The sequence below is a fragment of the Crinia signifera genome, chromosome 11 (genome assembly GCF_055691185.1).
Source record: "Crinia signifera chromosome 11, ASM5569118v1, whole genome shotgun sequence".
Taxonomy (NCBI): Eukaryota; Metazoa; Chordata; class Amphibia; order Anura; family Myobatrachidae; genus Crinia; species Crinia signifera.
Window position 1 is genome coordinate 60,180,096 of NC_139227.1, and position 17,173 is coordinate 60,197,268.

At 44.7% G+C, this 17,173-nt stretch overlaps 1 protein-coding gene across 3 annotated transcripts in view; it reads right to left on the bottom strand.

The window, feature by feature from the left end:
- DRC7 (dynein regulatory complex subunit 7) overlaps positions 1–17,173 on the bottom strand; it is a 224,720-nt gene that overhangs the window by 32,210 nt on the left and 175,337 nt on the right. For all 3 annotated transcript variants that reach the window (XM_083164885.1, XM_083164887.1, XM_083164886.1), the window contains one exon: positions 32–247. In XM_083164885.1, the coding sequence (XP_083021011.1) occupies positions 32–247 (216 nt within the window). The remainder of the gene's footprint in view (positions 1–31; positions 248–17,173) is intronic.

Consider the following 17,173-nt stretch of genomic DNA (forward strand, 5'->3'; position numbering starts at 1 on the left):
TACAACACAGCGCTGCAACTTCATGAATCACCTGGTAGGAGATACAGGTCTCTGGGCTCAGTACAACATGTGTCCCCTTCTCTCCCAGGTTGGGCGGCTTCAGAAACTCCCAGTACGATGCGGTTATGTGCTCATCCTGTCGGTGACAGCGAAAATGTATCCGGTCCTCCTTTATCAAGAAGATCCGCTCAGCTACATCCTCATTGGCTGGTTTCTCCAGGTTTCTATGGAAACGTTCTGTGATTTTCTACCATTGGGAGAAATAAATGTTCAGTAAAATAACACAGTGCGCAGCCGTCCCCGTGGATCTATACGGGATCAACTTTGCTGCCTGGATGTGGTCTAAATAGCGCAGGATAGTGCGCAGAGGGAGCAATTGTCCCTAGGACAGCGCTATGATAGATAGATAGATAGAGCAAGAGAGACACAGAAGGATCCCTGGGGGCGCTAGCATCAGATCAATTTCAATTACTAATCAATGAATAAATGCATAGTACAGAGCCAATCGAGTGATATACATAACTGTAATAACATGAAAAAAAGTTATATATACACAATGATGAAACTCTGTGGCAGATTTATTAAGCTTGGAGAAGAGATAAACTGGAGATAAAGCGGAGAAAAGGTAAAAGGAGATAAAACACAGCCATCAGCTGTGTTGGAAAAAGACAGTTGGTAGTTGATTGGCTGGTGCTTTATCTCCTTTTACCTTTTCTCTGCTTTATCTCCAGTTTATCTCTTCTCCAAGCTTAATAAATCTGCCCCACGGAGAGATCCCTATAGATTGTAAGCTTGAGAGCAAGGCCCTCCTACCTTTGACTGTATGTAAATACCGTTTGTTGTATCACTGTCTCCATTTGTAAAGCGCAAGCAGCGGTGTAGCTAGGTGCCATGGTGCCCGGAGCAAGGGCATGTTTTGCACCACCACCCCCACCCCCGAAGTGAATTGGGGGCGTGGCTAATATGTGTTGTCACTATCAGGCTGCACATTGCTTCACATTTTAAACATATTTTGCACAAAGAGTTCCATATTTTTTACATAAAAAAGTAACTTACATAAAAAAGTAAACTTTTCTGACCCCATCTACAGCTCAGGCCGCCTTCCCCCGCCTGGCGCCGTCGTGCTGTGAAGCCGGGAGACGTGATACTGGGTCACGGCGAGCCGCGGCCTTCCCACCACCACAGGCCGGGACCTGGAGTGCGACCGCGAGCCGGGTCCCGAGCTCCGGACCGGCGGTGCCGCGGGAGAGCGCGGCCAAAGCTAAGTAAAGAGGGGATCGCCCTCCCTGGTGCCCCCTCCACTACCTAAGCGGCGCCCCACAGAGACACTCACTGCACAGGAGGGCATAGGGTGTGGGCTGCTCCTGCAGCCTGGGCTCCCTTCTGCTGCTGCGGCGGCGGCCATCTTGCCTCTGCAGTGGCTGAGCTGGGACTCTGTGCAGCTCCTTCTTGGGGGACCCTGCTGACTCCTGCCTATCCACCTCTCTGGAGCCTGCTCAGGCTATTCAGGTACTCTGCACGCTGCTACACACCTGGGACCTGGCTGGTATCACCCCTGTAGATCTGTGGGCCTCCCCTTTGCCACACATATAGCCTCCCTGGATGTGCTGGGGAGCATAAAGCTCTGCGTCACTGAGCCCCATATACTGACTGCCAGTTTAATTACAAGCTCCACATATGCAAGGCGGGCTCTAGGTGCAAGAGGTGCCCACCGTTCTTGCCCTCTGAACTGCACACCAGCAGACCAACAGCAGGATCGCCACCCTCTGGCCAGCTGTATCACAACAATTACTTGCACCATAGAGATATGCCTAATGCGTCCCTGTTTGTGCACGGACTCACCTTCATGACAGACTAATCTCCTGTACCTCCTACCTCCCATGGTTATTACGGAATGATTTGCATATAACTCACCTGGTGGAACAGCACCTTTTCCCATGTAATATCTCAACCAGCACTTCATCTAAGTTCCTCATTATGCCTCCCAAACGCAGTAAACCACCCCAGCCTATTTCCCAGATTCCTTTGTTTAAGGCCTCACCCCGCTCGGCTCGCCCCAAGAGCACAGATAAACCTTCTGCCGTGTCTGATTCCCCAGCCGCTCACACAATGTCTGCGTCACCCCCTGCTACATCTGATACTCTACCGCCTGACCCAGCAGGGGACTCGGACGCTCTCACAGTCGGCACCCTGAAACTCCTTTTTAAGGAATTCAAGAATTAAGTCACGGCGGAAATTCGAGCTGCGGTGCAAAACTGTCAACATGCTGTAGATGAACTGGGTGGTCGCACCGACCATCTTGAGACCAAGATGGAGGAGGTTGTCGGCTCTCATAATGGGCTAATCGACTCACATGACGCCCTTGAAGCAGAAGTCAAATTACTACGGGACAAGGTTGCTGATTTAGAGGACAGGTCCAGACATTCTAATCTTAAGCTACGGGGCATACCGGAAAATATCTCAAATAGCAGCCTGCATGATTACACCATGGATCTGTTCAGGAAACTCCTACCCCAGACTTCATCTGCGGATCTCCTTATTGACAGAATTCATAGACTGCCTAAAGCTAGATCCGCTCCCGAGAATGCCCCTAGAGATGTGCTTATGAAAATGCACTACTTCCATGTCAAGGAGGCCTTGCTGAAAGCGGCAAGACCATCTTCCGCAACGTCGGCCCTGCTTGGTGATCTTCAACTCTTTGGGGACTTATCTGCAGCCACGTTACAGAAAAGACGCTCCTTCCACCCAATCACCTCAGCTCTTAGAAAGGCGGATATTCCGTATCATTGGGGCTTCCCTACAAAGCTGCTGGTTTTCCGAGAAGGCTCCACGGTAGTCATCCTAAACCCAGAGGAGGGCCTGAGGCTTATGGCCTCATGGAGCGCCTCCAAACCCGTGCCCGGCTCTCCTTCCCCTCGCCGACTTCAGCAGGACTGGTCTGCGGTGGGGTGAGGACTGGTTGGGTAACGAATGTGTCCTTAATTCATTGATACCGGTTGCACTCTATCCAGGGGGCCTGCTGCTGCTACCTGCCAATAGCAAAACATCCAGGCCTTTGGCATTTGGTTTGCTCCTTATAGAGGCGCAGCTTGGGTCACTGGATAGACCTACCTAAGTTAGTTTGGGCTTAGCCTATATTTACACTTGTTCTGTATTATGTTTCAACTAACTTATCTACAGAGTTTCTTCTTTAAAATTATCACATGGGGTCTGGTTTCTGCCCTCTTATCTGGGAATGTTACACTTGTATATGCTAATTCCGTAGAATGTTATAAGCTCACCTTACGCTAAGATAGTTGAATTTAAAATTTTAGTAGGCTGTTTAAGGTTAGCTAGCCTTGTTTGTCGGGAATTCTATTTTTCCCCTTTATATGGGAGGTGGGAGATCGGCCGCTACCCCCCACACTCTTATTACACCCAGCCGCCTGTTAGTGCAGGCTGGTTTTGATCCCAAGTGGGATCTTCTCTCTCTATCTTGTATGTCTATTCTTCAATTATGTTTTTTATGTTTTTTCTTTGTGCCCAAATATCTAATCACTTCTCTTATGTCAGGTCTCTACTACTCTCACTTCTGTACCGCAGAGTACAACACATGACACACGACGCAGGTCATCTGACCTCCGCGATCGCGTCATGATACCTAAGCATCAGAGAAAGGGCGGAAACAAGCCCAACACATCGCATATTACCCTGACGCCGATTGGCTAAACAATAATCGCGATCTGAAACGCGCGCATTGATTGGCAGGCTCAACCAATAAATAAGGCATGACGGGGGACCATCTCTGGTTAGCTTGAAGAAGCTGATTGTGCGAAACACATGTTCTAACCTGTATTTATAGAGCTAGACATAGGGCTGCATATGTATGGAATAGGAAATATATCTTTGTTATATTGTAAAAAAAATTTTTGAAGCTTCTGCGCCTTGACCCCACTTTGCTGGTTAACATTTATGTGTATAACAGAACATCCAAAATTATACCAGTAGGTGTCAGTATCGGACTGCACATTACAGTCAGTAAACAAACATTGGATGCTAAAAATGATACTAATAGCCTACCTGGCCTTGCAACATTGTATTACTCATTCTCTATGAGCAAAAGAGCAACATTCTGTTAAACTGAATATACTGCAGTGCATACAATATAGGAATGTGTATTAACAAACGCCTACAGTAAATTAAAACCTGTACTAAAATGCACCTAGTATAGAGTGTGTATAAGGGAGACAGTCTGCTATTATAGCAGCAGGTATTAATACCATATAACATCACGGCCAGAAAGTATCAGTGGATGCTATAACTATATAAGCAGTCCACTTAACTGTTGCCGCGCTATAATACCTTACATCTTACTATCTAACACAACTCACACAATGTGGATATATGGTAAACTAAACCAATAATAACCACAAAGACAGGCCAAGGTTTGAAATTGGGATAGAGGTCATTACCCGTCCCTAACAATTATACCATTTATGCATCCCACAGACTCTGAGTGACACCCGATAACAAGGGGCAACAGGGATCTAGCAGAGATATACACAGTATATAAATATATTGTGACACTAAAAAGCCAATAATAGGCAACATATAGGTCACACAGAGGATATATCCAATACTGTGTATATTTAGGTGATATAAATCCCCAGCTCACCACAGGCACCATACTTTGCAGCCCGGTCTACCTATATTTTAATAACCTATTGGGCACTTATTCCTCATCTTTTTTTCACTATATGTGTATATATGTTGTACGTCAATTTTAACCTCTTGTATTTCGCCAACCATAGTGGGTGTATCCTGAATCCCAACAATATTAAAGATTAAAAGGATTCCCCACTTAAGATATAAAACCACATGAATAGTCCATCGAGACAATAAAATACTTCATACGAATATGGTGTGCATCCGCCACGACTACTTTTCTGTCTCTTCTTTATCGTAACTGTTATACTTAGTCGACAGGATAGCACCCCCCGCTAATAAAATATATATAGCGGTTAAATACCCTGACCAAATAGGGTCCAATTTGTTTACTCACTTTTTTTGTGTGCAGATCTCTAACTCACCCTCTCTACAAATCTACTCTCACTTCAACATGCCCTATACGAACTGTCCTTTTGTGCTAGAATATGGTTAAAATAGTTTCTTTAAATGTTAAGGGATTAAACTCCCCCCAGAAGCGGAAATTGGCGCTGAATTATTTTCATAAAATCAAATCGCAAATAGTCGCACTGCAGGAGACTCACTTCCAAAAGAATAATCCTCCCCTTTTTACAGATCATAGATACCCAAATTGCTTTACTGCCAATGGACCAAACAAAAAAGCTGGAGTGGCTCTCCTCATCGCTCGGAATTGTCCTTTTGTCCTGTCCTCCCAATATGCAGACCCTGATGGGAGATTCCTGATTTTGACTGGTCACTTGGACAATTTTGAAGTGACAAAAAGTACAAAGGGGGCGAATACACGCGCTGTCTGAATCCAATAATCTACTGATGGTAAATAGATTTCCACCCGATGGAATAATCAGAGGGCCAGGGCGAAGGGTCAGAGAAATGTTAACAATGGGGGTATCGCCCCCTGCAACTGACCTCTCTGCCGTGCCCTATGGGCATATAAAGGTATCTTTTATCCCAAAGGTATCCAGCCTCAAATTTTCAATCGGATCAGAGCTCACCTTGGGTCAGTGCCCAATGGGCATAGAAAGGTTTCTTTTCCTGTCCCTTTAATTCGGAAAGGTCCAAATCATCACCAGTCTCAGGTCAGTGAAAAAAGGTGCTTTTATTCCAATCACGATGAGTAATAACAATAAAAATTTGTTAAAAAAAGAGATAAAAAAGGCACTTGATGGGATCCAACGGAACTGCGTCCGACCACCCTCACCTCACCCGGGTTAAGAGAAGAAGGTAGGTGTCTTCAAGATGGAAAGATGACACTGTAATCCCAAACAAGTGCCTAGGCTCAGTTCCTCCAGCCAACGCGTTTCGGGCCTCACCTAGGGCCCTTTTTCAAGGTATGGAGGAAGGAGAATGGGACCAGGTATATATACCTGTCCCAATTTACATAAAACAAAGTCACAATAAAAACCAGTTCTGGATCTAATTCAGAATTTCCCTGTATAATACAATAAGACAGTGCTATTCGCTAATAGTCAAATAAAACAATGAGACAAAGCAGATAAACATGCATATAAGCAAACAGACATGTCCTTCTTTAACATATAATGTTTATAGGATAAGTGTCCGGTGCCGGTTTTTCCGGTTATCCTCAGTGGCAATTGCGTACGAGTGCCGGATATGACGTATCGTCATCTCTCCGCGTCCTACTTGGCGGCCGGATGTGACGTTCCGCTGTACATGGAACGCAAAGCGGAAGACGGAAGATGTGTGGTACTATTCTTCCATTGTTGTGGAGCGCACCTTTCTTTTCTAGAGATCCCATGGCAGCCATACATTGGGATATTCCCTTCCCCCACTAGAACAGACAGGATTGGTTTCTCTTGGGACCGCCCACCTTGGGTATAATGGACCCCTCCTCCACCTCCCCTGCATCTTTTGAGTGTCTCCGTCTCATGGTCCCTAGAGAAAACACATCAGAAACACAAGGGAGGGTAATCAGTGGCTGCCATGGGATCTCTAGGAAGAAAAAGGAATTATCGGTGAGTATAATTCGACTCTTTCTTCTACGATCCCCATGGCAGCCATACATTGGGACATACCCAAGACAATAAACGGGAGGGTAATATGCATGAAAAATAATTTTTTATTATAAAGAGGCATTCAGGAAACCGCCTCTTGAAGTACATGCTTCCCAAAGTGGGCAAGAGAAACGTCAAGTGCATAATGATTCACAAAGGTGTGTACTGACGACCAGGTAGCTGCTTTACATATCTCAGTCACCGACGCCTTGGCCTTATTTGCCCAGGAAGTAGATACTGCCCGCGTGGAATGTGCCTGTACAATAGGAGGTACTTTCTTGCCTTCTTGTTTGTAGGCTGTCACGATAGTCTCTCTTATCCATCTGGATATAGTCTGCTTCCCAGGTTCCTTTCCTTTCCTGACACCTTCTGAAATAACGAACAGATGTTTGGTTGATCTAAAGTCCTTAGTTCTTTCCAGATAAATGGAGATCACTCGGACAAGATCCAACGTATGCCAGGCTTGTTGTTCCTCATTCTCAGGTTTAGGATAGAAATTGGGCAGAATGATTTCCTGATTGAGGTGGAAGGTTGATACCACTTTTGGGACAAATTCTGGATGAATCCTTAACACAACTCTGTCAGGGAAGATAACAAGATAAAGTTCTTCGATCCATAGAGCTTGTAGCTCACTCACTCTTCTAGCAGAGGTAACTGCTACTAAGAATACGGTTTTCCAGGTTAAGAGTTTTAACGAACATTCCGTTAGAGGCTCGAACGGTTATTTAGCTAGGACCGAAAGCATCAGGTTTAGATCCCACGGTGCCACTATAGCTTTGACTGGTGGCCGAATCCGTTTCATAGCTCTGTTAAATCTCTTTATCAGTCTTTCTTCTGCCAAAGGTCTATCTAATAGTACCCCCAGTGCTGATATTTGTGATTTAATTGTGGCTGGAGCAAGACCAATTTGGAAGCCTTCATAAAGAAACTGTAACACTCTATCCATTGCTATGGAGGAGAAGTCACCACTGAAATGACCCCAATCAATAAACTTGATCCATGTCTTGTAATAAGCTAGAGAAGAGATGTCCTTTCTAGTTTTCAGCATCATTTCCATAACTTGGGAGGACAAGTTATGACGTTTCAGTATCTTCCGTTCAATCTCCATGCCTTTAGCGATAATTTCGTGGGCTCTGGATGATAAACCGGACCCTGATGTAGCAGATCCACTCTGTCGGGCAGAGGCCAAGGTTCTTGTACTGCCATCTTCAGAACATTGACGAACCAGGGTCTTCTCGGCCAGTAAGGTAGTATTGCTATCACCTCTACCTGGTCTTCTCTCATCTTTTTCAGGACCTTTCCTATCATAGGGAAGGGAGGAAATATGTATCCCAGCTTGAAGTTCCATTTCACTGAAAGAGAATCTATTGCTAGGGCCTGCGGATGAAATGATTTTGAAAAGAAGCTGTTCACCTTCTTGTTCCCAAAGCTTGCCATCAGGTCTATTTCTGGGATGCCAAATCTTCTTTCTATTTGAGAGAATACTTCTTGGTTTAACTCCCACTCTCCTGGGGACACTACTTCCCGACTCAGGAAGTCTGCCAGGGTATTCCTTCTTCCTGGAATATACACCGCTGTCATCGATCTTAGGTTGTGTTCTGCCCAACACGTTATCTTTTCTGACATGCACATCAGTTTTACACTCCTTGTGCCCCCCTGATGATTTATATGGGAAACCACGGTAACATTGTCCGACATAACTCTTAGATGGGAATTGCTGATTTCTCCTTCTAGACAACATATTGCTTCCCACACCGCTTGTAACTCTCTCATGTTTGAGGAGTTCTTTGCTTCTTCTATCGTCCATGTACCCTGGACCGATCTCCCTTCGATATGGGCGCCCCATCCGAAGAGACTGGCGTCTGTGGTCAATATTCGAAACACCGGTTCTTTTAGGCTGGTTTTCCTGCTCTCTAGCCCCTGTAGCCACCATAGCAGATCCTTCTTTACTTCCTGACGTAATGAGATCAGGTGTTGATCGCCATACCCTCTTTTTTGTAGAGGAATGAGTAGCCATTGGAGTTTCCTCATTCTCCATTGAGCCCAAGGAATGATTTTGATGCAAGACGCCATCATACCTAGTAATTGGGTGGCCATAATCAGAGGAAACCTCTCCCTTTGCAGTAATAGATTGACTAGGTCTTGTATCTTTCTGCATCTCTCTGAAGAAAGGGAAATTGAGAACCGCTGAGTGTCTATCATAGCTCCTAAAAACTGTATTCTCTGTACAGGTACCAGCTGCCTCTTCTCTTTGTTTATGACCCAACCTACCTGTAGAAACTGCAACAGGTTTATGGTCATATTCACATTGGCCTCTGCTTCTGTTAACGATTCTCCTGCAATCAGTAGGTCGTCCAAGTAGGGCCATACTTGAATCTTCTGCATCCTTAATGCTGCAATCACTGTTACCAACACTTTGGTAAAAACTCTTGGTGAAGTTTTCAGCCCAAATGGTAGACAAGTAAACTGAAAATGGTGATTGGCCACCGAAAACCTCAGGAATTTTCTGTACCATCGATTGATCGGAATATGGTGATAAGCATCCTTTAGATCTATCGATGCGAGGTAATCTTCCCTCTTTATCCCCATCACAATAGAACTCAAGGTCTCCATCTTGAACTTTATCTGTCTTATATATACATTCAACTCCCTCAAATCCAGAATAGTTCTGAATGTACCATTCGGTTTCCGTACCAGGAATAGATTTGAATAGAAACCCTTTCTGTGTTCCTTCTCTGGTACTACCTCTATGGCCCCCGTCTGTAGGAGTTGATCTATTTTTAAGAACAACGCTTTTCTCTCTTCTGAAAGTTCTGGTATCCTTGATCTCATGAATCTGTGACAGGTGGGGATTTTCTCGAATTCTATGCAGTAGCCTTGCTGAATTATGTTCAACACCCAGGTGTCCTTTATCATCCTTTTCCAATTTACTGTGAACAGCATTAGTCTGGCCCCAATCTTCTTCTCCTGTAGATAGTCATAATTTTCCCTTCTGGCCCCAATCTTTATCTGGTTGGTATCGGCCACGAAAATTCTGTCGAAAGGACTGCCTAGAGGTATTAGCATTCCCTCTTTTGTAATATGTTTTGCCTGGGCGGTAAGTCTTTGCCTCTCTATAGGCCTGTTTAGATGAAGCAGGAAAATTGAAGCAATTTCTTTTTTCTTGTAACCGAACCGATTTTCCCCCTGAAATCCTCTGTATCATAGTATCTAGTCTGGAACCGAAGCGAAACTTGCCTTCAAAGGGTAAATTTGTGAGTTTATTCTTCGAATTAGCATCTGCGTTTCAAGGCTTAAGCCACAGAGCTCTTTGTCCCGTTACCCCTGCTGCCATAGCTTTAGCTGCAAAGGACACACCGTCCAGTGAGGCCTCACACATATAATCGATGGCTTTCTGCATAACTTCTAAGTTCTTTAGTAGGTATTGCTTCGATATTTTCTCCTCCACATCTGTTCTCAAGTTGGAGGCCCAAAGTCGAACAGCCCTAGCTACTGAAGCCATTGCCACGTTGGTCTTCAGGGAGCCTGCGGAGGCTGAATGTACTTTACGAAAAGAATTTTCAATTTTTCTGTCCATGGCATCCTTAAATGCCGCAGCATCCTCAACCGGTATAGTAGATTTTGATATGATTTCCGCCACCGCTGCATCTACCTTGGGCATGGTGCACCACCCAAGTAGCTCTTCATCTTTAAACGGGTACATTTTTTCTACCCTATTTCCCAAGGTAAACCTCTTATCGATGTTGGTCCATTCCTTGTTTATCATATCTCTCACCAACTTGTTAACCGGAAAGGTTCTCCCTTTTTTATCTCTATCTTCGTACAAGGGATCTCTGGTTTCAGAGGTGGATGCCGTTTCCCTGAAATTCATGGCTTTGTATATGTTTTTTAGCAGGTTCTCTACAAGCTCTAAATTAAATGATCTGACATCCTCTAGTTCACCAGATTCTTCTGAAGACTCCTTATCTTCACACTCAAACTCATCTGAGGAATCTTCCTCTGGTGTAAACTCAGCTTGCACTCTAGACCTCTTAACAGACTGACTCTGTGCAAATTCATTCTTTGAGACAAAATTTTGTTTCATCCAAGACATTAACTCTTTAAGCATTTCAGAATGTTCTGGCTTTTTAGCCACTTTTGACTGCGCCATTTCACATAATTCACACAACGATTTCTTCTGACTTGAAGCAAACGTCTGATCACATGTCATGCACACCGATTCTGTAAATTTTTTCTTTGCTGTCCTCTTCTTATGTACAGGAGAGACAGGCACACTAAAATGCAGAGAAACTACACTCAATATCTAACTCAGAAAAAAACAATACTGATGCCCAAAACCAAAGGGCTTACCTCACTGGGGCATCATCTGGCTTCTGGGGAGAAGGCGCTTCCATGATAAACAATCCAGCGTTTTCCAAACAGCGTGCACAACTGAACGCCATAACCTGAGCCATTACCGGCTATTTAACTGTTTCCTGACGGTCCTCCGCATTCAGGATGGCCGAACGGAACCAAATTAACAGCCCAGTGTTTCCGGCGGGGCTGAATTTAGAGACGCACCTCCGGCGTCTGTGAGCGGAAGTGACGCGTTACCGGCACTTCCGCCCCTTCTGCCTTAACTTCTAGCGCGTGCAGCCGCGGCTTTCCAGCGGGGCTGCCGCTCTATTCCCTCAGCAGACCTGCTTCCTCCGGACACCACCCGGCGTCTGTGCCACGGTCCTAAAACCAGGTAAACTGCCATGGCAGGATACAGAGTGCAAGGAGACGAATATAGCTGGTCTCCTGCACCTTCTTCTCCCCGGGGAGCCACCCCACTCAGCTCCGTGCTGGTCTGAGGTAACCCTGTTTAAAACAAAATTAATCTGTCCTACTCTGTCTACTTCTAAACGGAGACAGGAAAAAAGATGCAGGGGAGGTGGAGGAGGGGTCCATTATACCCAAGGTGGGCGGTCCCAAGAGAAACCAATCCTGTCTGTTCTAGTGGGGGAAGGGAATATCCCAATGTATGGCTGCCATGGGGATCGTAGAAGAAAATATATTGTGCACTTGCTATTCAGAAATAGGCACACAGGCTGGCAGATATTTGCCAGCGCAGATTCACAATCCCCCAATTCTGAGGGGTCTTATAAACAGCACAATCCGCACAGAATCGCAGTAGAGAAATGTCTACAAGAAACAACGGTGATTTTTAAATTGTATTTTTTCTGTATTTTAATGATATTGTACTTTCAAATAGATGTGTTTTTTGTCTACTGATGTCCCGCAGACGCGTCCCCTTGGCAACGGGACGCTGATCCAAGCCGGGCGGCAACCACCGCTGAGCTCCAGAAGCATCATATCCGGATGACGCACTTCCGGGTTACGGAGGTAGCATCCTGGATTGACATGGAGGAGAACAGCGTGAGGGAACCCGCCGGCGAGGGGGGAGCCAACTTTTTGCCGCAAATTTGTAAGTATTTGAATGTGCACAGTTTTGTTTTGTATTCACTTGTGTGTGGCTTGAGAAAGGGGTGCAGACCCCGAAACGTCGTCCCAATAAACCACTGAAAAGTTTTTGACACCTAGAAAGTCTCTGAGTGCCGCTGATGTATGGACAATATATATATATATATATATATATATATATATTTAATTATTTTCTTTACCTTCATGTTATTACAGTTATGTATACCAATCGAATGGCTCTGTACTATGACCCCTGATGAAGTCATGTTTGACAAAACGCGTTGGGTTTCACCTTCTTGATTGATGAACACATGGCTGTTTTAACAAAGACATTTTGACGGATCACTGTCCACATGCAAGGACATTGAAACTGCCATATTCTGAATTTTATAAATACATTTGAAATTATTGTCACTTATGCATCTATTCATTGATTAGTAATAGAAATTGATCTGATATTAGCGCCTTTGTCTCTATCTCTATCACTATCTTGCGTCTTAACAGAAGATCCCCCTCTGCGGAGCTGCTTTTATCAGACACTACCACGGTTTGGGGTCCCCTTTCTCTCTCTCTCTCTCTCTCTCTATATATATAGGGTGTCCTGGGTGCGGCACTCAGCTGTAAATACATCCACTCGGGGAGGCAGTTGTAGACAACGTTTCAGTTATTTATTAACTGTTTTCAAGTCAAAGTACAAAAAAGTGACTGTGCATAACATCTATTTATACTTAAAACCCTGGAGATGTGTAGCGTGGAGCCACACGCCGGGGGGAGGGCCGTTCCTCCGTCCTGCTGCAGCTGGTATGGATGACGTCACCCCGCCAGGCGTCAGGGCTCACGCAGCATAGAGAATCCGTTGCCATAACGACAGCGGACGCTATGGGACACATCCACATAAAGATACCGTGAAATGCTAAATAAACAACAGAAAAAACATATGCAGTAAGATAGGACACCATGCAAACATGTAAATAAGGATAATGGAAGAAAACAATGACATATAGGTAACATGGTATATTTAATGAAAGCATCCATAAGAGATGCCTTCATTTAGCCCTTTGGGGGCAACGACATCTAATCTGGCTATCCAACGACTTTCTAATTGCAATAGTTTAAGACCCCTATCGCCTCCCCTAATTGACGGGGGAACAGTATCTATCATTCTATACCGTAAGGTATTGAGGGGATGCTGGTGGGTAGCAAAATGACGAGCCACCGGCTGCTCGCTGGACCCTTTCTCAATAGCAAGCCGTATGGCAGATCTATGTGCCGTCATTCGGTCCTTGAACCTGCATTCGGTCTTGCTGATGTAAACAAGTCCACAAGGACAAAGGATTTGGTACACAACATGAGTAGAGGTGCAATTAAAACGATGCCGTATTTTAAATTTATATCCCAAATGGGGATGATTGAATGAGTCACCGGCCAAAAGAAATTGGCATGGAACACATCCACATCTAAAATTACCACATCGGTCAGATTGTAAAAAGGATTTGTTCACTCTGGGACTTTTTAATTTGGCTATGTCGGTCTTTACAAGCCAAGAGCGTAGATTTTTGCCTCTAGAGAAGCATGGCATGAGTCTGGTGTTGTCCAAACCTAGGTTGGAATCTGTGGCTATGGTAGGCCAGTGTTTTTTTGCTATTTTTTGAATTTGGCTGGCTTCAGTGTTAAATTTACAGACCCATGGTAGAATGGCTTATTTTGTACCTTGGAGATTGGGCTTGGGACTTAGCAAGTCCTTTCTTTGCAAATTCAAAGCCTTTTCTTTGGCCGAGTGGATGTATTTACAGCTGAGTGCCGCACCCAGGACACCCTATAAAGCAAGCGGATTCCCCGCTTCAGTGAGGGCACCAGCGTCAGCAAACTGCATTTAATTTGGAGTGCCGGACCACGCAATCTCTATACAGGAGTCGACAGCAGGAGGGCTGGGGACTCCAGTCATTAGGCAACCAAACCGGAAATTTCAGTCTTACAACCGCACACAGATCACACGCTCCAGCTGTGAGCAGTGAGAGCCAGCTGTGGATTCCGTTTGTCTCCTTTTTGATTTACTGCACTTTTTGCACGGGCACTTGGTGTCATCAGTCCTACATTGCAGAATAAGTGCCAACTCCCATTGCCGACATGGCGGCAGAAGCCGCTGAAGATATTTCAGAATATGTGAGCCAGCTGACTGTCCCAGCAGGGCATGTGTTCACATACTCAGAATAAGAGGCTGAAGCCATTATATGCTCCACCGGCATTGAAGATGAAATTGAAGGACATTCAAGTGATTCAATACCTTCGAAACATCCCATATGCCTACACTATTGGCAGACAAAGAAGAAGATTGGCCAGCTAAATTACAGGATCAGGTCACACAATATAAAAAAGAACTTTTAAAATTCAAAAAAGAAAAAATGCAAAAGGTCAACATGGATTACGAGCGACACACCGTTTATCGCTGGTTGGTTGACCCATCATCCAATGAGGGTCTGCGCCAACCCTTCTTTAGGAGAAATAAAAAGCAATTTTCAAGATTCGATAATGACAGTTCTCAGGATTCGGCTAGTAGCAACTCCGAACAGGACAGGAGACGAGGTGCGGCTGTCCCTTTAGGAGTGGCAACACGGTCCAATATCGCAGGCGCAAATGCCAATTCACGCGGCGGGCAAAACACAAGGCAGAAAAGCCGGGCGCCCCCCGAAAGCGAAATAAGCCCGATATATAATCTATCATCTCATGAACTGACCCCAGGAGAACACCAACTCCTTAGTAAGGGTTTATCGTTTGTGCCATCAAACCACTTTGATCCCCTGCAGTGGAATATTGAGAAAAATGCCTTACATCGCAAACTCAAGGAGTTTTTTCATGCCCGACCACCTGACCTTAATCCAAACATGACACATCGACCATTACCAGAGAAATTAAAACAATATGCTCCTAGGTCAACATTTGACCCTTTGTCAAAAAGCACTAGCATAAAAACATTTGTTAGAATGCAAGACCAAGATGTGACCCAACAAGTGAATAAGCCGAGAGAACAGCATCTTAATCTTACTCCAGTAATCCAGAGAGGATTGCCCTAAAAAGCTTGTCCACAAACAAATCAATTACTATACGTCCGGCGGACAAGGGCGGCGGAATAGTCCTCCAGGATGTACAGGACTACAAGGCAGAAGCGGAGTTACAACTGAATGATCCAGAGGTATATCAACCTCTCACACAAAATCCAACAGCCACTTGCAAAAAGAAATTGATCCAGGTGTTACAAAAAGCCATTACGGTGGATCGGATTGAAGAGGAATGGATGAAGGCCTTGGTACCAGAACATCCTGTGGTCCCATTATTTTACCTGATCCCAAAAATCCACAAAGACTGTAATAAACCGCCTGGGCGCCCCATAGTGGCTACAAGAAATTCTTTATTCCAGCCTGTAGCCACATTCCTGGACTCTATCCTGCAACCATTAATTCAACAGGAACCCAGTTTCCTACTGGACACAGGACATTTTCTCTCAAAACTGGCTCTCGTGTCCAACGTTCCAAAGGACAGTTGGCTCATTGGCGTTGACGTCGTGAGCCTATATACTTCAATTCCCCATGCCTTTGGACTTACAGCTGTCAGACGCTTCCTCATTAAGAAGCAGAAATTCACTGAGGCACAGATAGAATGTATTATTGATATGTTTGAATTGATCTTAACCAATAATTTCTTTTTATACGATGACAGGTTTTTCCTGCAAACACAGGGCTGCGCGATGGGATCATCCGCAGCTCCTTGTTATGCTAATATAGTCATGTTTACCATAGAGGACGAATTCTTCTATGGGGATGATAACATGGCAATCAACACTGTCATGATGGGTCGCTACATAGACGACCTTATTTTGGTCTGGCGGGGCCATAAATCCATATTTGAAGATGCGTTGCAGTTATATCACAGCCGTGCAGGACCTATTAGGTTCACTTACATCATGAGCCAGTCAGAGCTAAATTTCTTAGACGTAAAAATCTCTCTTACTGAGGGTGAATTTACCACCTCTGTATACAGTAAACCTACAGATCGCAACCAATTGTTGCTAGCTAGTAGCTGTCACCCCAGGTCTTTGATTCGCGGGTTACCTTTCTCGCAAATGGATCGCATCTGCCGCATTAACAGCGACAAAGTCACAGCCATCTTACAAATTGATGTACTTATTGATAAACTTCGTAATCATGGATATTCTCACAAGTCACTCATGGAGGCCAAAGAAAAGGCTTTGAATTTGCAAAGAAAGGACTTGCTAAATCCCAATCCCAATCTCCAAGGTACAAAAGAAGCCATTTTACCATGGGTCTGTAAATTTAACACTGAAGCCAGCCAAATTAAAAAAATAGCAAAAAAACACTGGCCTACCATAGCCACAGATTCCAACCTAGGTTTGGACAACACCAGACTCATGCCATGCTTCTCTAGAGGCAAAAATCTACGCTCTTGGCTTGTAAAGACCGACATAGCCAAATTAAAAAGTCCCAGAGTGAACAAATCCTTTTTACAATCTGACCGATGTGGTAATTTTAGATGTGGATGTGTTCCATGCCAATTTCTTTTGGCCGGTGACCCATTCAATCATCCCCATTTGGGATATAAATTTAAAATACGGCATCGTTTTAATTGCACCTCTACTCATGTCGTGTACCAAATCCTTTGTCCTTGTGGACTTGTTTACATCAGCAAGACCGAATGCAGGTTCAAGGACCGAATGACGGCACATAGATCTGTCATACGGCTTGCTATTGAGAAAGGGTCCAGCGAGCAACCGGTGGCTCGTCATTTTGCTACCCACCAGCATCCCCTCAATACCTTACGGTATAGAATGATAGATACTGTTCCCTCGTCAATTAGGGGAGGCGATAGGGGTCTTAAACTATTGCAATTAGAAAGTCGTTGGATAGCCAGATTAGATGTCGTTGCCCCCAAAGGGCTAAATGAAGGCATCTATTATGGATGCTTTCATTAAATATACCATGTTACCTATATGTCATTGTTTTCTTCCATTATCCTTA